The sequence below is a fragment of the Acomys russatus genome, chromosome 7 (genome assembly GCF_903995435.1).
Source record: "Acomys russatus chromosome 7, mAcoRus1.1, whole genome shotgun sequence".
Taxonomy (NCBI): Eukaryota; Metazoa; Chordata; class Mammalia; order Rodentia; family Muridae; genus Acomys; species Acomys russatus.
Genome location: NC_067143.1, coordinates 53,411,811 through 53,430,644, shown reverse-complemented (window position 1 = coordinate 53,430,644; position 18,834 = coordinate 53,411,811). Strand labels below are relative to the sequence as shown.

General features: G+C 55.5%; 1 protein-coding gene across 3 annotated transcripts in view; it reads right to left on the bottom strand.

Annotated features, from left to right (window-relative positions):
* Positions 1 to 1,235: 1,235 nt before the first annotated feature.
* Positions 1,236 to 18,834, bottom strand: part of Arap1 (ArfGAP with RhoGAP domain, ankyrin repeat and PH domain 1) — a 115,272-nt gene continuing 97,673 nt past the window's right edge. For 2 of the 3 annotated variants that reach the window (XM_051149068.1, XM_051149065.1), the window contains 22 exons: positions 18,246 to 18,428; positions 16,942 to 17,116; positions 15,487 to 15,621; positions 13,572 to 13,707; positions 13,181 to 13,283; positions 12,210 to 12,405; positions 11,882 to 11,933; positions 11,625 to 11,788; positions 11,320 to 11,532; positions 10,933 to 11,038; positions 10,377 to 10,524; positions 10,205 to 10,291; positions 10,053 to 10,121; positions 9,723 to 9,840; positions 8,433 to 8,546; positions 8,079 to 8,224; positions 7,530 to 7,562; positions 4,601 to 4,683; positions 3,423 to 3,473; positions 3,192 to 3,255; positions 1,818 to 1,967; positions 1,236 to 1,573 (listed from right to left, as the gene is read on the bottom strand). In XM_051149068.1, the coding sequence (XP_051005025.1) occupies positions 1,556 to 1,573; positions 1,818 to 1,967; positions 3,192 to 3,255; positions 3,423 to 3,473; positions 4,601 to 4,683; positions 7,530 to 7,562; positions 8,079 to 8,224; positions 8,433 to 8,546; positions 9,723 to 9,840; positions 10,053 to 10,121; positions 10,205 to 10,291; positions 10,377 to 10,524; positions 10,933 to 11,038; positions 11,320 to 11,532; positions 11,625 to 11,788; positions 11,882 to 11,933; positions 12,210 to 12,405; positions 13,181 to 13,283; positions 13,572 to 13,707; positions 15,487 to 15,621; positions 16,942 to 17,116; positions 18,246 to 18,428 (2,544 nt within the window). In that variant the 3' untranslated portion in view covers positions 1,236 to 1,555. Of the gene's footprint in view, positions 1,574 to 1,817; positions 1,968 to 3,191; positions 3,256 to 3,422; positions 3,474 to 4,600; positions 4,684 to 7,529; positions 7,563 to 8,078; positions 8,225 to 8,432; positions 8,547 to 9,722; positions 9,841 to 10,052; positions 10,122 to 10,204; positions 10,292 to 10,376; positions 10,525 to 10,932; positions 11,039 to 11,319; positions 11,533 to 11,624; positions 11,789 to 11,881; positions 11,934 to 12,209; positions 12,406 to 13,180; positions 13,284 to 13,571; positions 13,708 to 15,486; positions 15,622 to 16,941; positions 17,117 to 17,340; positions 17,459 to 18,245; positions 18,429 to 18,834 lie in introns of those variants that run through there. The other variant, XM_051149066.1, reaches the window with a different exon arrangement.

Here is an 18,834-nt window from a genome sequence, read left to right as displayed (position 1 = left end):
TGTCTCCTCGCAAACATCCCACTCCTTCCTGACAAGTGAGACAAGGGATCCATGCCCAGGTGTGCAAAGACCCGCAGCATCTGGGTCCTCACTGAGGGGGACCACAAACATCTCATGTGGCCCAGCCATGCCCAGTTCTGCCCAGGCCCTTTCAAGGCTAGGGGTAGAACACCAGCAGGTGTGCTCACAAGGCCTCTGGGATAGAGCTGCAATGAGCCTCTAGAGAGAGAAGGCAGAAGGCTTGGCTCTTTTCAGGGAGTCTCCAGTCTGCCTTGGTTTTTTCTTTTCTTTCTTTCTTTCTTTCTTTCCTTTTCTTTTTCTTTTGTTGTTGTTGTTTGTCTTTCGTGACAGGGTCTTTCTGTGTAGCCTTGGCTGTCCTGGACTCGCTTTGTAGGCCAAGCTGTCCTCGAACTCACAGCGATCCGCCTGCCTCTGCCTCCTGAGTGCTGGGATTAAAGGCGTGCGCCACCACACCCGGCCTCCAGTTGCCTCCTCTGCAGGTCAGCACTGCCCTTTGTCTTGAGAGGCAAGCTCCACTCTGGAAGAGTAAGCCTGGGGCCTGGGCTGAAGGCCCTTTCCTAATCCACCAAAGCTGCTGTGAGTTGTGACCTCATGTCCCCAGCAGGGGGCTTTGAGGAGCTGTGCTAGGTCACTAACATACAGATCTAGGCCTTTGCTCAGACTAGCTGGGCTCTGCCTTGTCCTGAATCAGGAATTCCATAGCCTGGCTGCACAGTGGCACAAGAGGCACAGGGCAGGGCAGGGCCAGGCCTCTGCCAGGCCAGGAGAGAGTAAACAGCTCAGTGACCATGCAGAAGGCAGAACTCAGGCTTCTGGCTTCTAAGCAGCAGTATTTGCCTCTCGGCTTCACAATCAACTGTACCCTTAGCCCAGGACACCAATCCCCGCCGCCCCCCCCACCCCCGACAACCACAGGCCTCGGCACCATAGGGTAAAATATACAGATATATTTATATTACCAAAAAGTATCCAAAGTGGAGAAGGGGTGACAGACAGCCACAGCCTGGGCTTCCCTGCCAGCACATGCCACTAGAAGGTGGACATCCCCAAGTCCAGCTTTCATCTTGTAGAAGCTGCTTCCCATGAGCTCCCTCTCAGACCCCGCCCACCCCCAGGAGCTCTTTCAGAGTATCAGCCTGTAGAGATGGGTGGTGGGGATGGGGTGGGCTCCCTCCCATGGGGATGGGGTGGGCTCCCTCCCAGCGGGGGCCCAAGCCCGTGAGCCTCTCCTGTACAGCTCCTGATTTCTGTCCATCTCTCCAAGCCCACGAATTCAAGGAGAGTGACCCTGGGCAAGCAAGCCAGGCCAGGAGCATTGCATGTCTGGAGAGCAGGGAAGGGCCCCCTCCTGGGAAAACCCTACAGCCGGACCATTCCTGCCCAGCCAAGGAGCCCGTGCTGCAGTCAGGATGTGGGCATGGCTTCCCCATGTGTCCTGCTGGTTCACACCAAGCACGCAGAGCATGAAGGTGTCTGGACGGGAAGGTTTCTTGGTGGCAGTCACAGTCTCCCAGAGCCAGAATGACTCCTATGCTCAGACATGACGGAGGAGCTGTAGGGAGCACAGAAGGCCGGAGCCCATTAGTGTTTTGTGCAAGTAAAAGGAAGCAGGCAGATATGGAGTAGATGCAGAAATGTCAGCAGCTGGGGTTCCCAGGGACAGACAGAGGCGGGGGGTGGGGGGTGGGGGGGCAGAAACCTAGGGAAGGGCCTAGACAGTCTCTGAGAGAAATTAGTGAAGGCAGGAACCCAGCCAGGTCCCCCACCCAGCCTTTCCCACAGGCAGAGCCACTTACAGAAAGGGGGTCGGCAGTGAAGGCTGCCACGCTCCGGCGCATTTCATTTTCACTACCCCGCAGAGGGATGAGTGATACACTGCCCATCCGGACCTCAGGCACTGCCCGGGACACTCGAGAGGGCTCTGAGGGCCACACCAGGCCATCGTGCTGGGGAACAACCAGGAAAACAGTGCTAAGGTCTGAGCCACACCTCAGCTTTCAGGCTCAGCTCCAGATCCGCCCACCCCTTCTCAGAAAAGCCTCCAGCTAGGATCTGAGCTGACGCCCTCAGCTTTGATCAAGGCTGATATGAGAAGCAGCTGTTTGCAGATGAATGACCATATTCCAGCACAACCCGGCCAACTAGATTACTCAACGACTCCCATCTCTGGACCCACAAACCTCCCTAAGAACACAGCATCAAGAAGACCCTAGAAGACACTGTCTGCGCCTCCTCTTCCCAACAACCAAGAACTACAGAATCTACCCTGTTTCCATCTATGCCTTCCTATACCAGGAAGCTCAGATTTAAAAAGAATGTAACTGCAGGAAAGATCGCAGCCCAGAGCCCTGGTAGTTTTGACTCCTTTCTCCCTGGCTTTGCTCTGGCTCAGGGGTGGTCACCCAGCCACTGCAGCATGTCTTCTCCATGGGTGTGGCCCTTCGGGCTCTGTTTCCTGCACACAGGGGCTGAGGGAGCCAAGACAGCCCCCTCAGGCTCAATCCTACACACCATTCTTAGCTCACTTGAAACTCAAAAGTCTAGTTGAGCTTCTTGAGTCCGGTCTCAAGCTCTTACCACGTGCCCTGACCCCACTGCAGGGCCAACCTCTGGCATTCCTGGCTTCTTGACACTCATAGGCTTATATATTTAAATACTTAGTCCCCAGTTGGTGGAACTGCTTGGGAAGGATTGGGAGGCGTGGCCTTGTTGGAGGAGGTGTGGCCTTGTTGGAGGAGGCGTGTCACTGGATGAGAGGCTTTCAAGTTTCAAAAGCTCCTGTCATTTCCAATTCTCTCTCCCCCTCGGTCCTCCCCTCTCCCTCCCTTCCATTCCCTTGCATATGGACGAGGTGCGAGCTCTCAGTTACTGCTCCCACACCATGGCTGCCTGACTGCCGCCATGCTCCCCACCACGATGATCGTGGACTCCAACTCTGTAGAGCCACGAGCCCCAAAATCAAATGCTTTCTTTCATAAGCAGCCTTCTTTCATTTCCTTTTTCACCCCCCTGCCCCAGGCCTCTGGATCCACTGTCTCCTCTGCCTGGGAACCACTCCCCTCCAGGTGAACTTCCCTGTGCTCAGAGACTTAATTCCTATGACACCATCTCCCTGCTGCTCTCCCATTCTCTGCGATGGAGCCTGTTAAGAAGCCCCCTGTATCTGATACCTGTACAGAGAGGAAGGTGGCAAACCACTCCCGGAGTTCCAGCTGAGTGTCACAGCAGAGGTACCTGCAGAAGGCATAGGTCAGGCTGCTGCCGACGGCCTAGCAGACTGAGCATTTTGCCATCCCTGTCTCCCCATTGGCCATAGAGCTGGGCAGAGAGGGGTGCCCCAATCCTGATCCTGCCCATCTCCCTCGGCCCACGCCTTAGAATGGGGGAGGTAGCTGGCTCACCACTGTTGTTTCTCATGCTTCTCTGTCTCGTGCACCACCGTGAGTCCCCAGCTGCAAGGGAGAGCCAGGAAAGGTGTCACTTGTCACTTGCCAAGACTCGTGGGGCAGAGCCCAGAAGCCTGGGCAGAGCAGAGGCAAAGCCAAGGCTTTCCCCTCGGTGCAGCACAGAGGCCAGTGTCCCTTTTTCTCTCCCCATCCCAACCCTCAGCCTGAGCTGGTGATGATATGTGTACTTAGCATGCCTGAGATATTGCGTTCTACCCTCAGCACAAAACAAAACAAAACAAAACAAAACAAAGCAAAACAAAAAACCCAAAACAAACAACAAACAAAAAACCACTACCCAACCGTACCCATGCCTGCACAAGCCCACACAAGAACCAGAGTCAGCCAGGCACAGCCAACAAATGAGGGGAAAGTTTAAAAATCACATCATGTAACCACAGTGCCTAACAGCCACAGTGGCGTGCACTGCTTTTCAACTTACTAAAACGTACTCAGGGTTGGAAGACTGCTTAATAAGAGTACTTGCTCTGCAAGCATGGGGACCTGAGTTTGAATCCCTAGCAACCACATAAAAAGCTGGGCGTTGACTGTGGGTGCCTGAAACCCCAGCTTGGGAGGTGGGGCAGAGACAGGCAGGTGGGTCCCAAGAGCTTCATTGAGACTTTGTCTCGAGAGAATAAACAGGGAGTGGTAGAAGAAGACACCCCAAGTCTTGCTATGGCCTCCACATGAGCATGGACAAGTGTACTCATTCAGATACTCACTATCATGCAACACACACACACACACACACACACACACACACACACACACACACACACACACACACACCAATAATAAACTCACCCTCAGCAGTGGTGGCAAGACTCTAACCCACACTAGTGATTCTCAAACATGAACAAGGGCTGTTATCTGAACAGCCTGAGGCAACACTGAGCCCTAAGTCCCACTCACAGAACCCAAAACTCAGGAGGCCCAGGGAGATAGATACCTGGAAAACAAAATCTGTGCTTCTATGGTATGTCCAGGTGATGCTACTGGCCAAGAGGACCCCCAACTACAAAATTATTACATTAACCCCTATAAAACTACAAACCCCATCTATGCCTTCCCGTTAGTTCTGAGATCCCCGCAGGTCCTGCCATAGGCCTGGTACCTCAGTCCTGGCTTACCAAGTAGGCGGCCGCAGCTTCTTCTTTACACCCAGGTAGACTTTGAGGCTCTTGACAGGCCACTCCTTCTCAGGCCGGTGACTCTGGGGGGGGGGGGGCGGGCGGGGGGACACTTTTATCAGTCTGGAGGGTACAGTCAGGAGTAGGTCATCTGCCTCCAGCCCCCAGCCCCCAGCCCTAGCACCTAGGCATCTGGAACAGGGCTCCTCCTCCCTGTTGATTGGCCAGCCAAAGACGCTGCTCTCTGCGGTAGCATCAGACAGTCAACCCTCAGTCCCCAGCTGGAAGGTACAGGGCAATGAATCCCAGCCCCTGCTGCTGGTCAAACTAGGGACTCAACTTGCAGCGTAGGCCTGACTCTCTCTGGGTGCCACCCTCCACAACACACGGGGGAGGCAGGCCAAGGTTGTGTGAGAGCCTTGGTTGCCCACAAGGGTCTGCATTTGTCTCAGTTATCACTCTGTGTCTCTCTGGCCCATGGAGGCTCCGGGGTTGACGGTGTGAACAGAAGCTTGGGGACCAGCAATCACTAGCGTTTCAGCCCCATCAGAAGTTCAATGACTCAAGCTGAAGCTTAATGGCTATTCTGTTTGATAGGCCAGAGGGAGAAATTCCCAATGGTCTAAGGCAGGAAGCGAGAGACCCATATACCAGGGTGGGGAACCAGACTATTGGCACACTTGCCTGGCCCTCATCTCTGCATATATGGGTCTGGGCTTGGAAGGATCAGGCTGGCTCAAAGGCAGAGGGGATAGGAGCAATGACCCTCAAGGAACAGGCTGCTTCCTCCTGCTCTGGGAGCCATTTGCTTAGCACCCTCCCCTTACCAGGCAACCCTGGAGCCAGCAGGGCACCAGGAAGGAAGGTAGGGAAGGGAGGTATATTTACAACTGCAAGTGGGGCTCCAAAACAGAGCTATCTCTCTCTGCCATGGTCCCCACCATTGCTCCCAGCCATCCTAGGCATGGCTCCTCAGCAGGACAAGAGGGGATGACCTATCTCAGAATGAGAGGTTTCTTCTGTGTCACCTCAGGGATATGGGCCAGAGATTATAATGATCTAAGTCCTGATGAAGAAGCCCCAGCTCCTCTATAGAGAGTACACCTCAGCCAACAATCACAACATGTCCCAAATAGCCTGGAACACTGGCCACAGGTGTGGGAATCAAGACATGGGATGAACAATAAAGCTAAGGTGGCTATGCGGGGAGGGGGGGGGGGGGGGAGACAAGATATGGGCAGAACACAGGGTGGAAGATCCGCCCACCAGGAGGCAGCGGCAGGGCACTGAAGAAGTCAGAAGGACTGGGAGATAAGACAGGATGCATGCTGGGACAAGAGAAGCTCTTGCAAAGACAGAGGGGTGGGGGTGGGGCATCTGGAAGAAGTGAGGCAGGATGGGAGGTGAAGAATCTGAACAAGGAGAATAAAATGTATGCTCATGGTACGTCATGCTGGTACTATGATTTTTCTAGAATATGCCTCCCTCATGTGCTCCAGGGTCTTAAACAGCAGGAGGTCTTGGGATGGGGATTGGCTGGCCACAGAACCCTCTCGGTATGAGACTATCCTAATTTCAAACATTCTTTCCTATAGCTCCAAAGACGAACTGATGTCAGAATTGACAACACTCCAGTGGCACAGAGGAGGCGCTGGAGTGAGGACAGCTTTGCCTGTTAAGGTTTGACAGCCTCCTTGCTGCACCCTGGAGCTCTAAACTGCCAGGACAAAAGCGAGAAGCACAAACCCTAACCCTAACCTTAGGCCTAGTCTGCCCCTGAGCAAAGTAGCCTTGGGCGAGTTCCTTGGCCTCTTCTCACCCTAGGAAAAAGATGACTTCCTGCTCTCAGGAGAGTAGGGACAAAGCCCATCTCGGAACCCCATCAGACTTTCTCTCCTCTCCATGCCAAGAGGTCAGCAGCTGCCTTTTGGGGTGCACACACAGATGACCTCACCCTGCTCCACAAGACTAAGGAAGCATCTCCAGGAGGGCCGGAGGAGATAATACTCGGGAGCCATGGTGGGCTGATTGCAGGGGTGAACAGGATCAGAGAGACTGAGAGACCCACACAGAGAAGACGTGGAAGTGCCTGCCAGGAGTGTGGGCAGCAGTTAACAGAGGTACAGCAGGCAAAGAAACGGAGATGAAGATGCTGTTCCATCTGACCCTCCGTGGGCAGCCAGATCTGTCCAGATTGTGTGTAAGGGGCAAGAAAGGGCTGGAATCACTGAACAACCTCAAGCTAGAACTATGCTTGGCATCACGCCTCCGCTGCTCTTCTGCATAACCATCTGCATGCACTCTGCGTGTCCTGGGGCAAAGGTGGTACCCACAGTGCACCACAGAAGGTGATTCTCAGCTGAACCTGAGCCGGGGGCAACCTCCAGACAGAAGTTACAGGCTGGGCAACCCTAAGACGAGAGTGGAGGGGCTCTCATGGGTGGCAAAGGAAACCTGGGCCACCAGCTAGGGAGACTGGGAAAGCACAGCCATCCCCGATAAAGAATGTGTCACAGCCTCTTGTCCCAGTTTAGCATCTCAGGGTCAACAGGGTCAGGGGCATTCAGACAGCCCCAGCACTTGAAGTTGGGGAGGTGAGGAGTTCTGAGCAACAGGAGATAAAACAGTCCTAATGCACACTCAGGTCCCTAATACTGGCTCCAAAACTACTTCTCTGAGTACTATGGAAAAGTCTAGTATCATTCCAACAAGGTATACTATCGAGGAAAAGTTCCTGGTTTGGGGTTGGGGTGAAGGGTGGAATTTAGGCACTGTGCTCCAGGGTAGGGGCCAGTGACTTGGTAAGAAGACGGGGAACCATGCCTGCAGAGAACTGGGAGCCCGGCCTGCGTCCTCAAGCTCTAGGCTGCTCGCCTGGCCCCAGGTGGTGTAAGGCAAGGCAGCTGGCAGCTGGCCCACAGCTACTCACGGTCTCAGGGGCCCCGCTCCACGGCCTCTGGCTCTGTTTGATAGAGGAGCAGGGTTATGGAGAGACATCGTCCCAGTCTAGAGCCAGGACAGATTATGTGGTGGTGTGAAGTGTGAGGTGGGGGGGGCGGGGGCGGGGCAGGGGCGGGGCGGGGTGGAAGAGCATCTGTGTACGGAAGGATGCGGTGCCAAGGAGTCTGGTCTAGGAGAACACCTGGCTTGTGGGTAGGTAGAGTAGACCAGGAGGGCTGGGTTCTAGGGGCAAAGCAGGCCTGGGCACAGCTCCCGAATGTCGTCATGGAACAAACATATTCTCACAGGGAAAACGTGGGAACAGGTATATGGTGTCAATCACTCACTATAAGGCCTCATGGGGACAGAGGCTTTCAGTGGCTACTCAGGGTCACGGCAGGAGACTACGCCGCTATCATCAGCCATTGTGCTGCCAAGACCCTAAGACAGGGACCTCTCTCTTGCAGGCCAAGGGGGCCATGTTTGTGTCTGAGTGTCTGAGCACATATGGGATACAAGCGTCCATCACAGGGCTTACCCGGACCTCCTTGTAGAGCCGCAGGCAGCTGCTGTTGAGAATGAAGTAGCGATCATGGAAGCCACCCGAGGGCAGACCCAGACCCAGGAGGCTACGGTCTTCTCGGAACTTCATCATGCCATGCTTGGTGTCACCCACACGGCTGGCTAGGGGAGGACTGGAGTGGGCACGGGCCATACCACCCCACCTACCCGACCCCAACACCCCACTTCATGTCCCAGACGCCAACGGATGCCCGCTTCCCCGCCCCCACTGGCTTCCTCCATCTGAACTGTTTGGTCCTGGTGCCACCAGGTCCCACCCTGCTTCTAAATGGACATACCCATCCCTATATCCCCTACGGGTACCACTTACCCAAGTACAACAGCATGGCCTCCATGGACTGGTACTTCTTCACCACCAGGTGGCTGTCTATGCCCAGCCCATGCACAATGGGCAGTACCTTCTCCGCAAAGTGCAATGGCCGCTCTGTGAAGAGGCCACACCACCGTCACCCAGCCCACACAGCCGAACACCACCAAGGGCAAACACATGGACACATGCCACCTACACAGCTCCCCATCCGCCAGCATCAAGGCACACCATCCTTATGATCATCCTTCCCATAGCCAGCTTCTGGCATGTCACATCTAGTCATAACTAAAACCAAGCCTGTACTGTCACCCATGTGTCCCTAAGAAGCTGCCCCTGCTCAGACCAGAAATACTCTGATTCCTTCCAGCCTCACGGGTCAAATCTGGTGTGTCCCTCTGCACTGTCCCACCGGTCTGGCTTCCACTTAGATTAAGATCAGGACCTTCAAGTGGCCTCCGGCATGTACTCTAACTTCCTGTCACAGCTCTCCCGGTCTAGCAGCAAACAGCGTTTTCTCAAAGCCCTGTCACTAACCCACCGATGGTTCTGTATTACCACCAGGCCCCAGAGTGGCTGACTCCACCTCCAACCCCACCCTGGGTCTCCTCAGCTCTTGGAAGGCCCGGCCCAGTCCATGTTGGAGGTTTTCTTGTTTCCGGGAGTACTCGTGCCATCTTCATTCACCAAGGAGCTCTTCTTCCTCCTCACAGCAGGCTCAGGGACCTCAAAGCCATCAGCCTTGTCATAGGCTCTGCTGACCGCCTGGGCCTTTCCTTTAAAGCAGTTAGCTAACACCGTGGCAGTTGTCTATTTCTTGGAGTGATCTTGGTATTAACATCTCCATCCCTTGCCAGCCTGACCCCTGTGAGCCAAGGGACCACTGCCCGGTTCCTCGGCCTAGCACTTGCCACTCAACAAAAACAGCTGGTGCTTACATCAGCCACACCCCCGCCCCCACCTCTCATTCCAACACCACCCCCTTCACCATAAAAGCTTCAGCTAGCCCACTTACCATCACAGCCACCTGCTTGTATGATCACTACCCCCCATCTTCTTTACCTGAATACCATCACCCTATAATCCTATAATCCACCTGGGAAAGCTTTCCTGTCTGCTATCAGCCCTATTAGTACCATCACCCAGACCTGCTAGCTATCTGTCACCCCCAGCATAGAGAGCACAATTTTCATCAGTGTGCTGGCAGAAAGTGTCATCCAAAACCTCTGGCTCCGGAACTACAGAGGGCAGGATGAATGAAGGCTGGGCTAAAGGCCCTCCACGGCCACTCACCTGCCTCCTCCTTCTCGTTGACCTCAAAGCAAGTCCAGTAGTCCTTTTCCCTGATGCTCACATTGCGGCGGTCGAGGATTTCCAGGGCAAGTTCCTCTGCTGTCATGGATGCTGGGATCTGCCCAGACCCAGGAGAGGACCAGTCAGCCCCCCAAATGCATCAGCAGCTTCTGCTTAGCCACAACTTCCTGTAACTCGGTCCCCAAACCCACTCCTCGTTGGGTCCTCTGAACCCCGAGATGCAAACACGTCTATCTTTGGGGATCCTCATACACCTCACAGTGGCCACCGGTGTCTGACCCTAGCCCAGCCTGGCTCAGCAGCACACACCTTGACATGCTGTTCCGTCTCCACCTTCTTCTCCTCCAAGTACACGGTGCAGATGAAGTCGCCGGCATGCTGCAGGAGAGACAGGGCTCAGCTAGGGGTCTGGAGAGCAGTGCTAGCAGCCAGCCCAAGCCTACCCAAACCCTGGCCTGCACCTGGGTCCCACTGGCAGTGCCGGCCACTCGCATCTTCACAATGGCTGTGACTTCCTCCCTTTGCTTCCTCAGCTCCTCCTCGTCCACCTGGGAAGGGCCACATGGTCACTGCCCAGCCCCCTCCCCCCTCACTGCCCCTTCTCCCTAGCCCCCAATCCCAGCTGGGACGCACACTGAACACCACCACGTAGTGGTTGATGAGGTCTTCCACCACCTTGCCAGCCTTGTAGTCCTGCCCATCGGTCTGGAAGAGCGTGGGCCCGAACACGATAGCCAGGTTGTGTGTGTTCATTTGGTTTGTGTCTGAGAAACACTGTACACTGGAAAGAGGACAAAGGGCGATCTCGAACTGGGGAGCCTGGCCCAGAGCTCCTCCACCCACCTTCCCAACTACTAACAGGCACAAGACTGGCCAAGGGACTGAGGTCAAAGAAGACAGGGTGGACCATAATTAAGGAGTGAAAGGGACACACATTTCAGGTCCTGACAAGATGTAGGGCTGGGAAATGAAGGGATTTGGCCTCGGCAACCTGGCCTAAAACTAACAAATGCTACACACACACACACACACACACACACACACACACACACACACACACACACACACCAGTCACTGGGTGGTCCTCAAGCCCACTGGATTCCCAGGACAGGGCAGTCAGCCAGGGTAGGAGTAAAAGAACCTTCCCCACGCATTCCCCCCAGAGCCTCACACTGACACAGCTCCTCACCAGTACAGATGGCTGATGAGGGCCTTCACAGTGGCCCGGTTGACAGGGGGCAGATGCACCAAGAGCTCTCGGTACCTGGAGATCTTTTGCTCCTCATCCTCAATCTCTGGGTGGGGGAGATGGAGCAGGTTAGAACCTGATCACTAACAGACCCCCCCCCCATTCCAGCCACTCTGCCTCTCACGATGCAGACAGCATTCCCAAGGCTCCTAGCAGGGACAAGGGGTTCACCACCCTCCATCTCTACGCAACCCCATCTTTGCAGAGTGTGACTAGAGGGCCAAGAAGTACAGTAGGCAGGAGGGCTGGGGCAAGCCCTGTCCAGAGTATGATGGGGACGTCCCGAGGTAGGGTGGACAAAGGCTGGATGCAGGCAGCAGGACCCACCAGAGGCCTCCAGCCAGGCCAGGCGCTGGGCACGAGTGAAGAGCCCATCAGGCAAGTCCCTCAGGAAGCGCTTGAGTGCAGAGGAGACGTCATCCACGTGCTGCTCTCCCTCCTTCAGGTGCACGGAGCGTGCGTCCTGCCGTAGGGTCTCCAGCAGTCTTTGCGTCTTAGAGGTCTGACCACACTTGCGGTAGATACCCTCGGAGGTCAATCCTGGGGAAGGAGTTACACCGCTCTTTCTTAGAGGGATCCTGAGCACTGGGGGGCTGGCAAGGGAGTGTCTGGGCCTCGGTGGCCATGCTCACCACACTGAGTGATGTAGTCCACGCAGCGGTACACAATCACTGGGATGTCCGAGTCCCCGAGCTGTTGCTCTGATAGTGTGTCTCCCAAGCTGGCTGCTGCTTTCTGGATGGCCCCTAGCCAACCCATGAAGTCTAGCCGCCGCTCACCCTGGATGTACAGTGTCCTGGACCAGAGACAGTCACTGTCCCACCTGTGTGTCCCTGTATCCCACCTGCCCTTGGGCTTCTCCAGGACCCTGAGGGAAGCCACAGCTCACCTCCTCCGCTCTACCAGCACCAGCACTTGGTTCTCGCTGTCTCCTTGGATAGCTATGAAAGGACCAGTCAATGTGAGGCCTAGGACCCCCATACTGCTCCCCTCTGAGGCCCTCTGGGTCTCACCCCTGGGTTCCACCCACCAACCTAAAGAGCTGCTGAGATGTACTCCAAGGGCAGAAAAGGATATGGAGGGCAGGCTGGGTCACCTGGTCAAGCCAAATCCAGACTTGCAGGCAAGGGCTAGGGGCTGGGGCTGGGGCTGGGGCGGAGGTGGGGGATGGGACAAGGGATCCTAGAGACTGGGGAACCAGGCTAGGGTCCACGTACAAAGCTCTTGAAGTTTCCGGAGCTGCAGTGGCTCTTCCCAGGGCCCCTCTGGTAAAACAGCCCGGAGCTCAGAGCCAGTCAAGGCGAACCAGCCTTCCTGGGCCTGTTGGAGGCTTAGACCAGCTTTGTAGGGTAGGCGCCCAAGACGCTCAAAGTCCCGGGCTAGCAGGTCCTCAGCCAGGGGAGGCACGAACGCCTAGTTGGGGAAATATTGTGGAGAGACAACGTAAGCACAGCACAGCCTGCTGGAGACACCCATGCTCCTTGGCCTGTGATGGGTAAGGGAGCTTTTCCGCATTTAACCACTTCCTTTCTTCCTCTCTAAGGCAGAACACAGCACAATGACAGAACTCTGGGACCATGTCCTGCTTTGTACCCATTTGGATGTACCCTTCCCTTGGGATGTCCCTTCTCTGTGTTCCTACAGTGCCCACATACTTAGCCATGTGCTGTAGCATTGGATATGCCACAGCCCTTGGATTCAGTCTATCTGTACCACTCCCATAGGAACAACAGAAGACCCAAGACTAGTACACTTGGGTCCTCAGAGCTCTGGGCACTGATCCTCAGCAGGCACAGAGAGCTCATCAGATGAGGTAATGAGGAATGAAGGGGCCCAGGCTCTCAAGGCACAAGAAGGCACTTGGCTGTAGTCTCTAAGGCAGGCCTCTCCTCTGTAGCCTCCGTGCTTTTCCCTCTAGTCTAATTGCACACCTGCAAGAAGCTCACTATCCTGGAGTCAGCACTGTCTATGCTACAATGGCCCCAAATCTTGCCCCTCGTAGCCAATGAGGTACCCGAGGACTACAACGTCTGTTGCCCTTGACACGAGAGGTCTGTCCTGAGTCTGGGACACCCACAGCCAGATCCTGCTCCATCAGAACCGGAAGAGCTGAGATTTGAGGGTTCAGCCAGAGGTTCCCCCGCCTCCCCGCCTCTATCACATACCCATCCTGCTAACCCAGGCCCACCTTGGCAATGCACTTGACCCACTCATGAGCCAGCTCTGCATTCTCCAGGCCAAACAGGTACAGCCGTTCTCCCTCTGTGTATACCTCAAAGGTGTGCTCAAAGCTGCAAATGCACAAACCAGGATTCACCCATCTAGCCCAACCCTGCCCCCACTAACACACTCTCTTCTTCCTTGCCCTTAGGGGTACCCTTCCCCACACCCCCAAGAGGTAGGTGGACAAACCACCTTGGGCTGCAGCCTCACGAGATAAGGTCAATGTTTTATAGTCTCTCTTTGTTGCATGGACCTTCTCTGGGCCTATGTCCCTGTCTCTCCAATCCGAGGTTAGACTTCACAGCACTGGTAGTTTGTGGTTATGGCCCGGGTTGGGGGAGGGGGGAGGTACTCACCCGTGACTGTCCAGAGGGGAAACTGCCAGGCATACAATCTCACTGGCCCGAATCTCCCCATTGGGTGTCACTGCCCGCTCATTCTCGTAGTAGCTCAGGACCCCATCACTAAGGACACACCAGCGCCTGCTGAACTCTGGGGAGAAGTTGGGGAGAGGAACCATGAAGATGGGGGGGGCCCCAAGCTAGCTGAAAAGCACTCCCATCTTTTCTCTGGGTCCCTGTTCCTGCCCCAACCTAGAAGCTCCTTCTTACTCTAACTCCACTTCCCTGCATAAGCCCAGCTGCAGCCCTGCACATGGTCCCCCACCTCGCCCCTTAGCCTCCACGTGAAACTCTGCCCTCCGGCTTAGAGGCCAAGAGTGATGGAGTGTTGATCCCACTTCTGTTTAATTGTTCGACCCCATGCTGTCCCCAGTCTTCAGGGCAGCAGTGTCTCTCAGCATGGGTCTGCCTTCAATCAGCCTCTGGCCACTCCTAGCTTCTGCCCATGCTGCCCCCTCTGCCTACAGCTCCAATAGCATAGGAAGCCTTGGGGGCCCACCCAGTGCCCACTCCCCTTTGTCAGATGCACTCTTTCTATAGTCTACCTCCCTCCTACAATGGCTCTGAGGATGTTCAAGACCCCCAGAGGAAACAAATGGGAATCTGGGACATGAAAGGTAAGAGAACAGGGCCCCACTGCCAGGCAGGCTTCTACAGCTCACAGCACTAGCCTCACGGTGGCTTGGGGCTTCCTGGTACCCAGGGTGAAAAAGATGACTCAGGGGGCTTACATAAGTGACATTATCAGGCAGAGGGAACTGGACTGGGAACAGCAGAGTGTTTAGACTGTCTGGGAGTCATAGGGCTTTGTCTGGGTTACTCCAAGGAGTTCTGAGAGAGGCTGTAAACAGCAGCCTCCACGTCCCCCAGCATGCTGTTCCTCAACCTGTCTGTGTGGCCTGACACCTGCCTTCTGAGGGCACTATGTCTCCAAGCCTGTCCCCATGATGTGCTCTCCAGAAGCACACTAGCCTGCTGAAGTCTCCTTCATTCTGCAGACGGGTGTCCCATTCCTGCTGGGTACAGTGCTCCCCGGATGCTCATGCTACAACAGGTGCCATGTATACAGACGTACACAACAAAGGACAGCTGAGCTAGGTGTGGTGTCACTACCTACAGCTCTAGCTACAAAGAAAGCTAAGACAAGATGGGAACTTGAGGCCAGGAGTTCAAAGCCAGGCTCTGAATAGCACAGAGACTTTGACTCGGAAAGAAGTGGGTAAAAAAGACTGAACGATAAGATGGAACAGTAGGGGGAAAAAAGATAGCATTGAGGGTGACATGGCGTAGCATGGCTGGGAATGACAGGATATCCCCACAGCTATGACATTTTAAGGGATATTTGGGAAAAGCATTTGGGATCGGCAAATCCGGGTTCCTGGTGGGTGTGAATCTGGCATGTGTGACAAAGCAAGGAAGTCACAGAGCTGGGGCAGAATCCGGGGAGGAGCGCCTATTCTGTAAGAGGGTGGGCAGCAGACTGTAGCTCTTGGGTGATCGATAAGGACTATAGGCTGTAACTCGAGTCAGGGGGTAAATGGAAGACGGCTGAGATCCAAGAGGGATGGCACTCAAGTTCAAGTCCTCAAACTGCCTTTCATCCACATCTGGAATAGGCCAGATGCCCAGCACAAGACCACACCCAACAGAGGCTCCTTACAGACGTGAGGTTCAAGGAAACTCTCTGCAATGCCATACCCAACCCCCACCCCAACCAGCCCCTTTCTCAAGCACCCGAGGCCGTATCCAAGAGACTTTCCAGGTGGCTCCTCCAGAATCCATTTGGCATGCTCAGGTCTGCCAGCAGTTCCCTGGCCCTGCAGCCAGGCTGGCACACCATGCGCCTGGGTGGGTATGATGCAGCACCTACCTTCCCGGGAACGGCGGTCCAGCAGAGGCTTGCCAGCAGAAGCAGTTTTGTACAGAAAGCCACTGTGGCTCACAGTCGGCAGGATAACTGAGTAGTGCTTTTCCAAGGGCTTCGCTGAGTCCAACCGAGGGACCTCTTTAGAGTGGGGGAAAGAACGTTGGTGGTCATGCTGGTGTCCTCTCCAGGCACCCTCTGAGGCAAGGTACCTAGGCTCATGTTCTTCTGGTCACGGCCCTGTTTCCTCAGCTCCCTAGCAGCACCCTCAGGCTCCTATTGACACCTTGGGGTTTTGGTTTTTTGTTTTGTTTTGTTTCGAGGCAGGGTTTCTCTGTGTAGCCTTGGTCCTGGACTCACTTTGTAGACCAGGCTGGCCTCAGTCTCACAGCGATCTGCCTGCCTCTGCCCCTCCAAGTGCTGGGATTAAAGGCGTGCACCACCACCACCACCACCCAGCCCTTCAGGGTTTTAAAAAGCCACATCTCCATCTCTGCCCACCAGTAGGACTGTCACTCCATTCTCAAGGCCCAGCCCCAGTCCTTCCTATCAAAGGAAGCCTCCCTGACTCCCAAGCCTGCTCTACACTTCTTGTTGGAGGCATAGAGCAAGCATACTGGAATGAAGGGAGACTCTGGGCCAACTCAATGACAGTCCCTAGACAGCACAAAGTCCATGAGGTCACCTGATGCCAGTGCTCAGCAATGAGGGGTCGTGCTCTCTAGCCCAAGCCAGCTGGGTGGTCTCTTGCGCCTCCTTAAACACCTGGGTTCTCTCCAACCCAGCATACCCCACCCACCCATGGCCCAAAGCCCAGAGCCCTAGACGCTGAGCCCCACCCTCAGCCTTAGGATGTGGCCTCTAAAACCAGGCCTGGGCCATAACCAACACCATTCACCCTACCAACCCCCTCTTCACCCACCCCAAGAATGGGAGCCAAACGGGACCCAACCCAGGTCTGTGATGGAGCTCCACCCAGACTGAGCAAACAAGAGGACAAGGCTTCTGTGGAGGTCACACACATGGCAACACCCTCTGCCACGGCAACACAGACCCACTGCACATACACAAACCCCAAAGCCGTAACATTCCCAATGTGAGGAAAAAGAACCTGGTCAGGTCCAAGGTTCTTCCTGGGACAGATAGGACCACAAGGAAGCCACACGTTGTCAGGACAGATCACACAGAAAAACAGTCACAGAGACACAGACACAAGAGGGGACCTCATACAAAGCATAAGGGTCAACTGACCCATCCCCCAAACAAGCCCCAAGTTCCATGCTCCTGCCTCAGGGGCCACTAAGGAGCTTCAATCACAGCTTGGAAGTGACCCGCAAATCCATGTTCTCAGCTGGTGCATGGTTCCCATTGGCACCCCTGTAAACCTCTCCAAAAGACCAGACCTTGCCAGGCGGGACTCCGGGCTACCTGAGAAGGACAAGAGACACACTGACTGCTCACCTGTGCTCTGGTTATTCCGTAGAAATTCCATCTGCAGCGTCTGTCCGGCCTGCTCAGCGAGAGCCAGGGGTGTGGGGGCTGCTGGGTCCCCTGAGAAGCAGCTGACCCCAGCCCCACAGCCCAGGAGTGCCTGGGTCTCGGCCAGGTCAGTGGTAGTAACTGCAGCACACAGGGCCTAGAGGAGAGGGAGGATCAATCCAAGTAAGAGTGGGAGAGTGGAGGAGTAGGGATGGGAGCATGGGAGATGGGAGGAGTGGAGGAGGGGAGTCACCCAAATCTGGATGGATCAAGAGTGAAAGAGATCATGGCTCAGGGAAGCCAGAAAAGAAGAAAAGAAAGGAATGTGAGTCAGAAAAAGAAGAGAGGAAGGCCAAGCCAGGGAGGCTGGGCAGAGGCTACCCAGCTGAGGCTGGGGTCCTAGCCACAGAGCCTCACCTTGCGGGCCCTGGGGCACAGCTGCTGGTCAGGCTTCAAGGAGCCCTGGAGGATCTCAGGCTCCCTCAGCCTAGTAGCGGGGGCAGAGGGCGGGGCTAAGGGGTTGTAGCTAATTCCTCCCACATTTGAATTCCTCACTGCCTGCCCAGCCCTCCAATAGGAGCCAGCCCTCCAATAGGAGCCACCACCCTTCTGGCTTGTAGGCCAGACTGGGCTGGGGCTAAAGTGAAGGCTGGACGCCTGGGTCCTGGGGAGGTGTTGGCCTGGCTTCCACAGAGCTCTGGGAGTTAGACTCAGCCTGCCTGGAGAGGGCTGCTTGAAAGAAAAGCTGAAGGACACCCATGGGTCACAAATGTCATCCCGCTGCCGCCAAGCAAACTGTCCTCTACTCAGGCTGAGCCAGCTCAGGGTCCAAGTTTAGGTTCCTAATCTTCTGGAGCCTGGGGCCCATATGGGGCCTCATCTAGAATGGGGTGTGGACGGGGTGGGTCAGAGCAGTCCAGCTGTTTTTCATGAGCCTGACAGGAAATAGCATCCCCATCAAGTTCACCCCGTTTGGCAGGATTCTGAAGGGACAGGACAGGGTGCGGGAGACAGAGGAATCAGGAGGAGGCAGCCAGATGCTGAAGACATGGCACTGGACCAAGAACCAACCCCAACTCCTCCCTGCATTGTTCTAGCTTTCCTTGGGCAGGCCCTGCTGCCCTCTGGGGCCTCAATTTCCCCGTTTGTTCACAGCCCGACATGCTGATGGAAAAGCTGGGTTGAGATAGAAGAACGGAGCCACAGGAAGAAAGGGATGGGTTCCGGGGTCCCTGACAACGCAAGGACTAGAAGGCTCAAGAATCCCAGAGGCTTGGTGCGCTCACCTTGTCTAGCTCCTCTTGGTTGCCAAAGAGTGGGTGGTAGCGGCGGTACTTTCCTTCTCTGTACTTGGCCTCCAGGTGATATCGCCTGGCACCGGGGCTGCTGCTAGGCTGCAGGGCCTCGCTCGGGGGTACGTTGGCGGCCCAGAAGTGGTTCCCAGGGCCATTGCCCAGCTGTAAGAAGAGCTGCGGGTGTGGGCAAGAGGTGAGAGGGGCAGCTGACAATGAGGGGTCCTGAGACAAGCAGGCCACACGCCCATTTTCCCCAAGGGGAGGTCAGGAGCAGCTAGGTCTGCTGGCGGCCACGGTACTCTTGCTCGAGGCCCTGGGCTCTGAGCCCAGATTGCCTCAGACAGTCTGATAGAATGTTTGAGGCCTGGTCTCTGGGGGGTTCGCTGTTGTCTCACCCAGCCCCACATCTGGAACTCTGCATTCCTGTGGAGGTCCCAGTGGAGGGGGTGCTGTCTAATGTGTCAGCCAATAGGGTGAGCAGCAATTTGGGATCTATCTGTTCCTGACATTCCTCTCTGGGTGTGAGGGGGATGAGGTGAGGAGGTAGGGCAGCGTTGATAGGCAAGTCCATGTTTCCCTT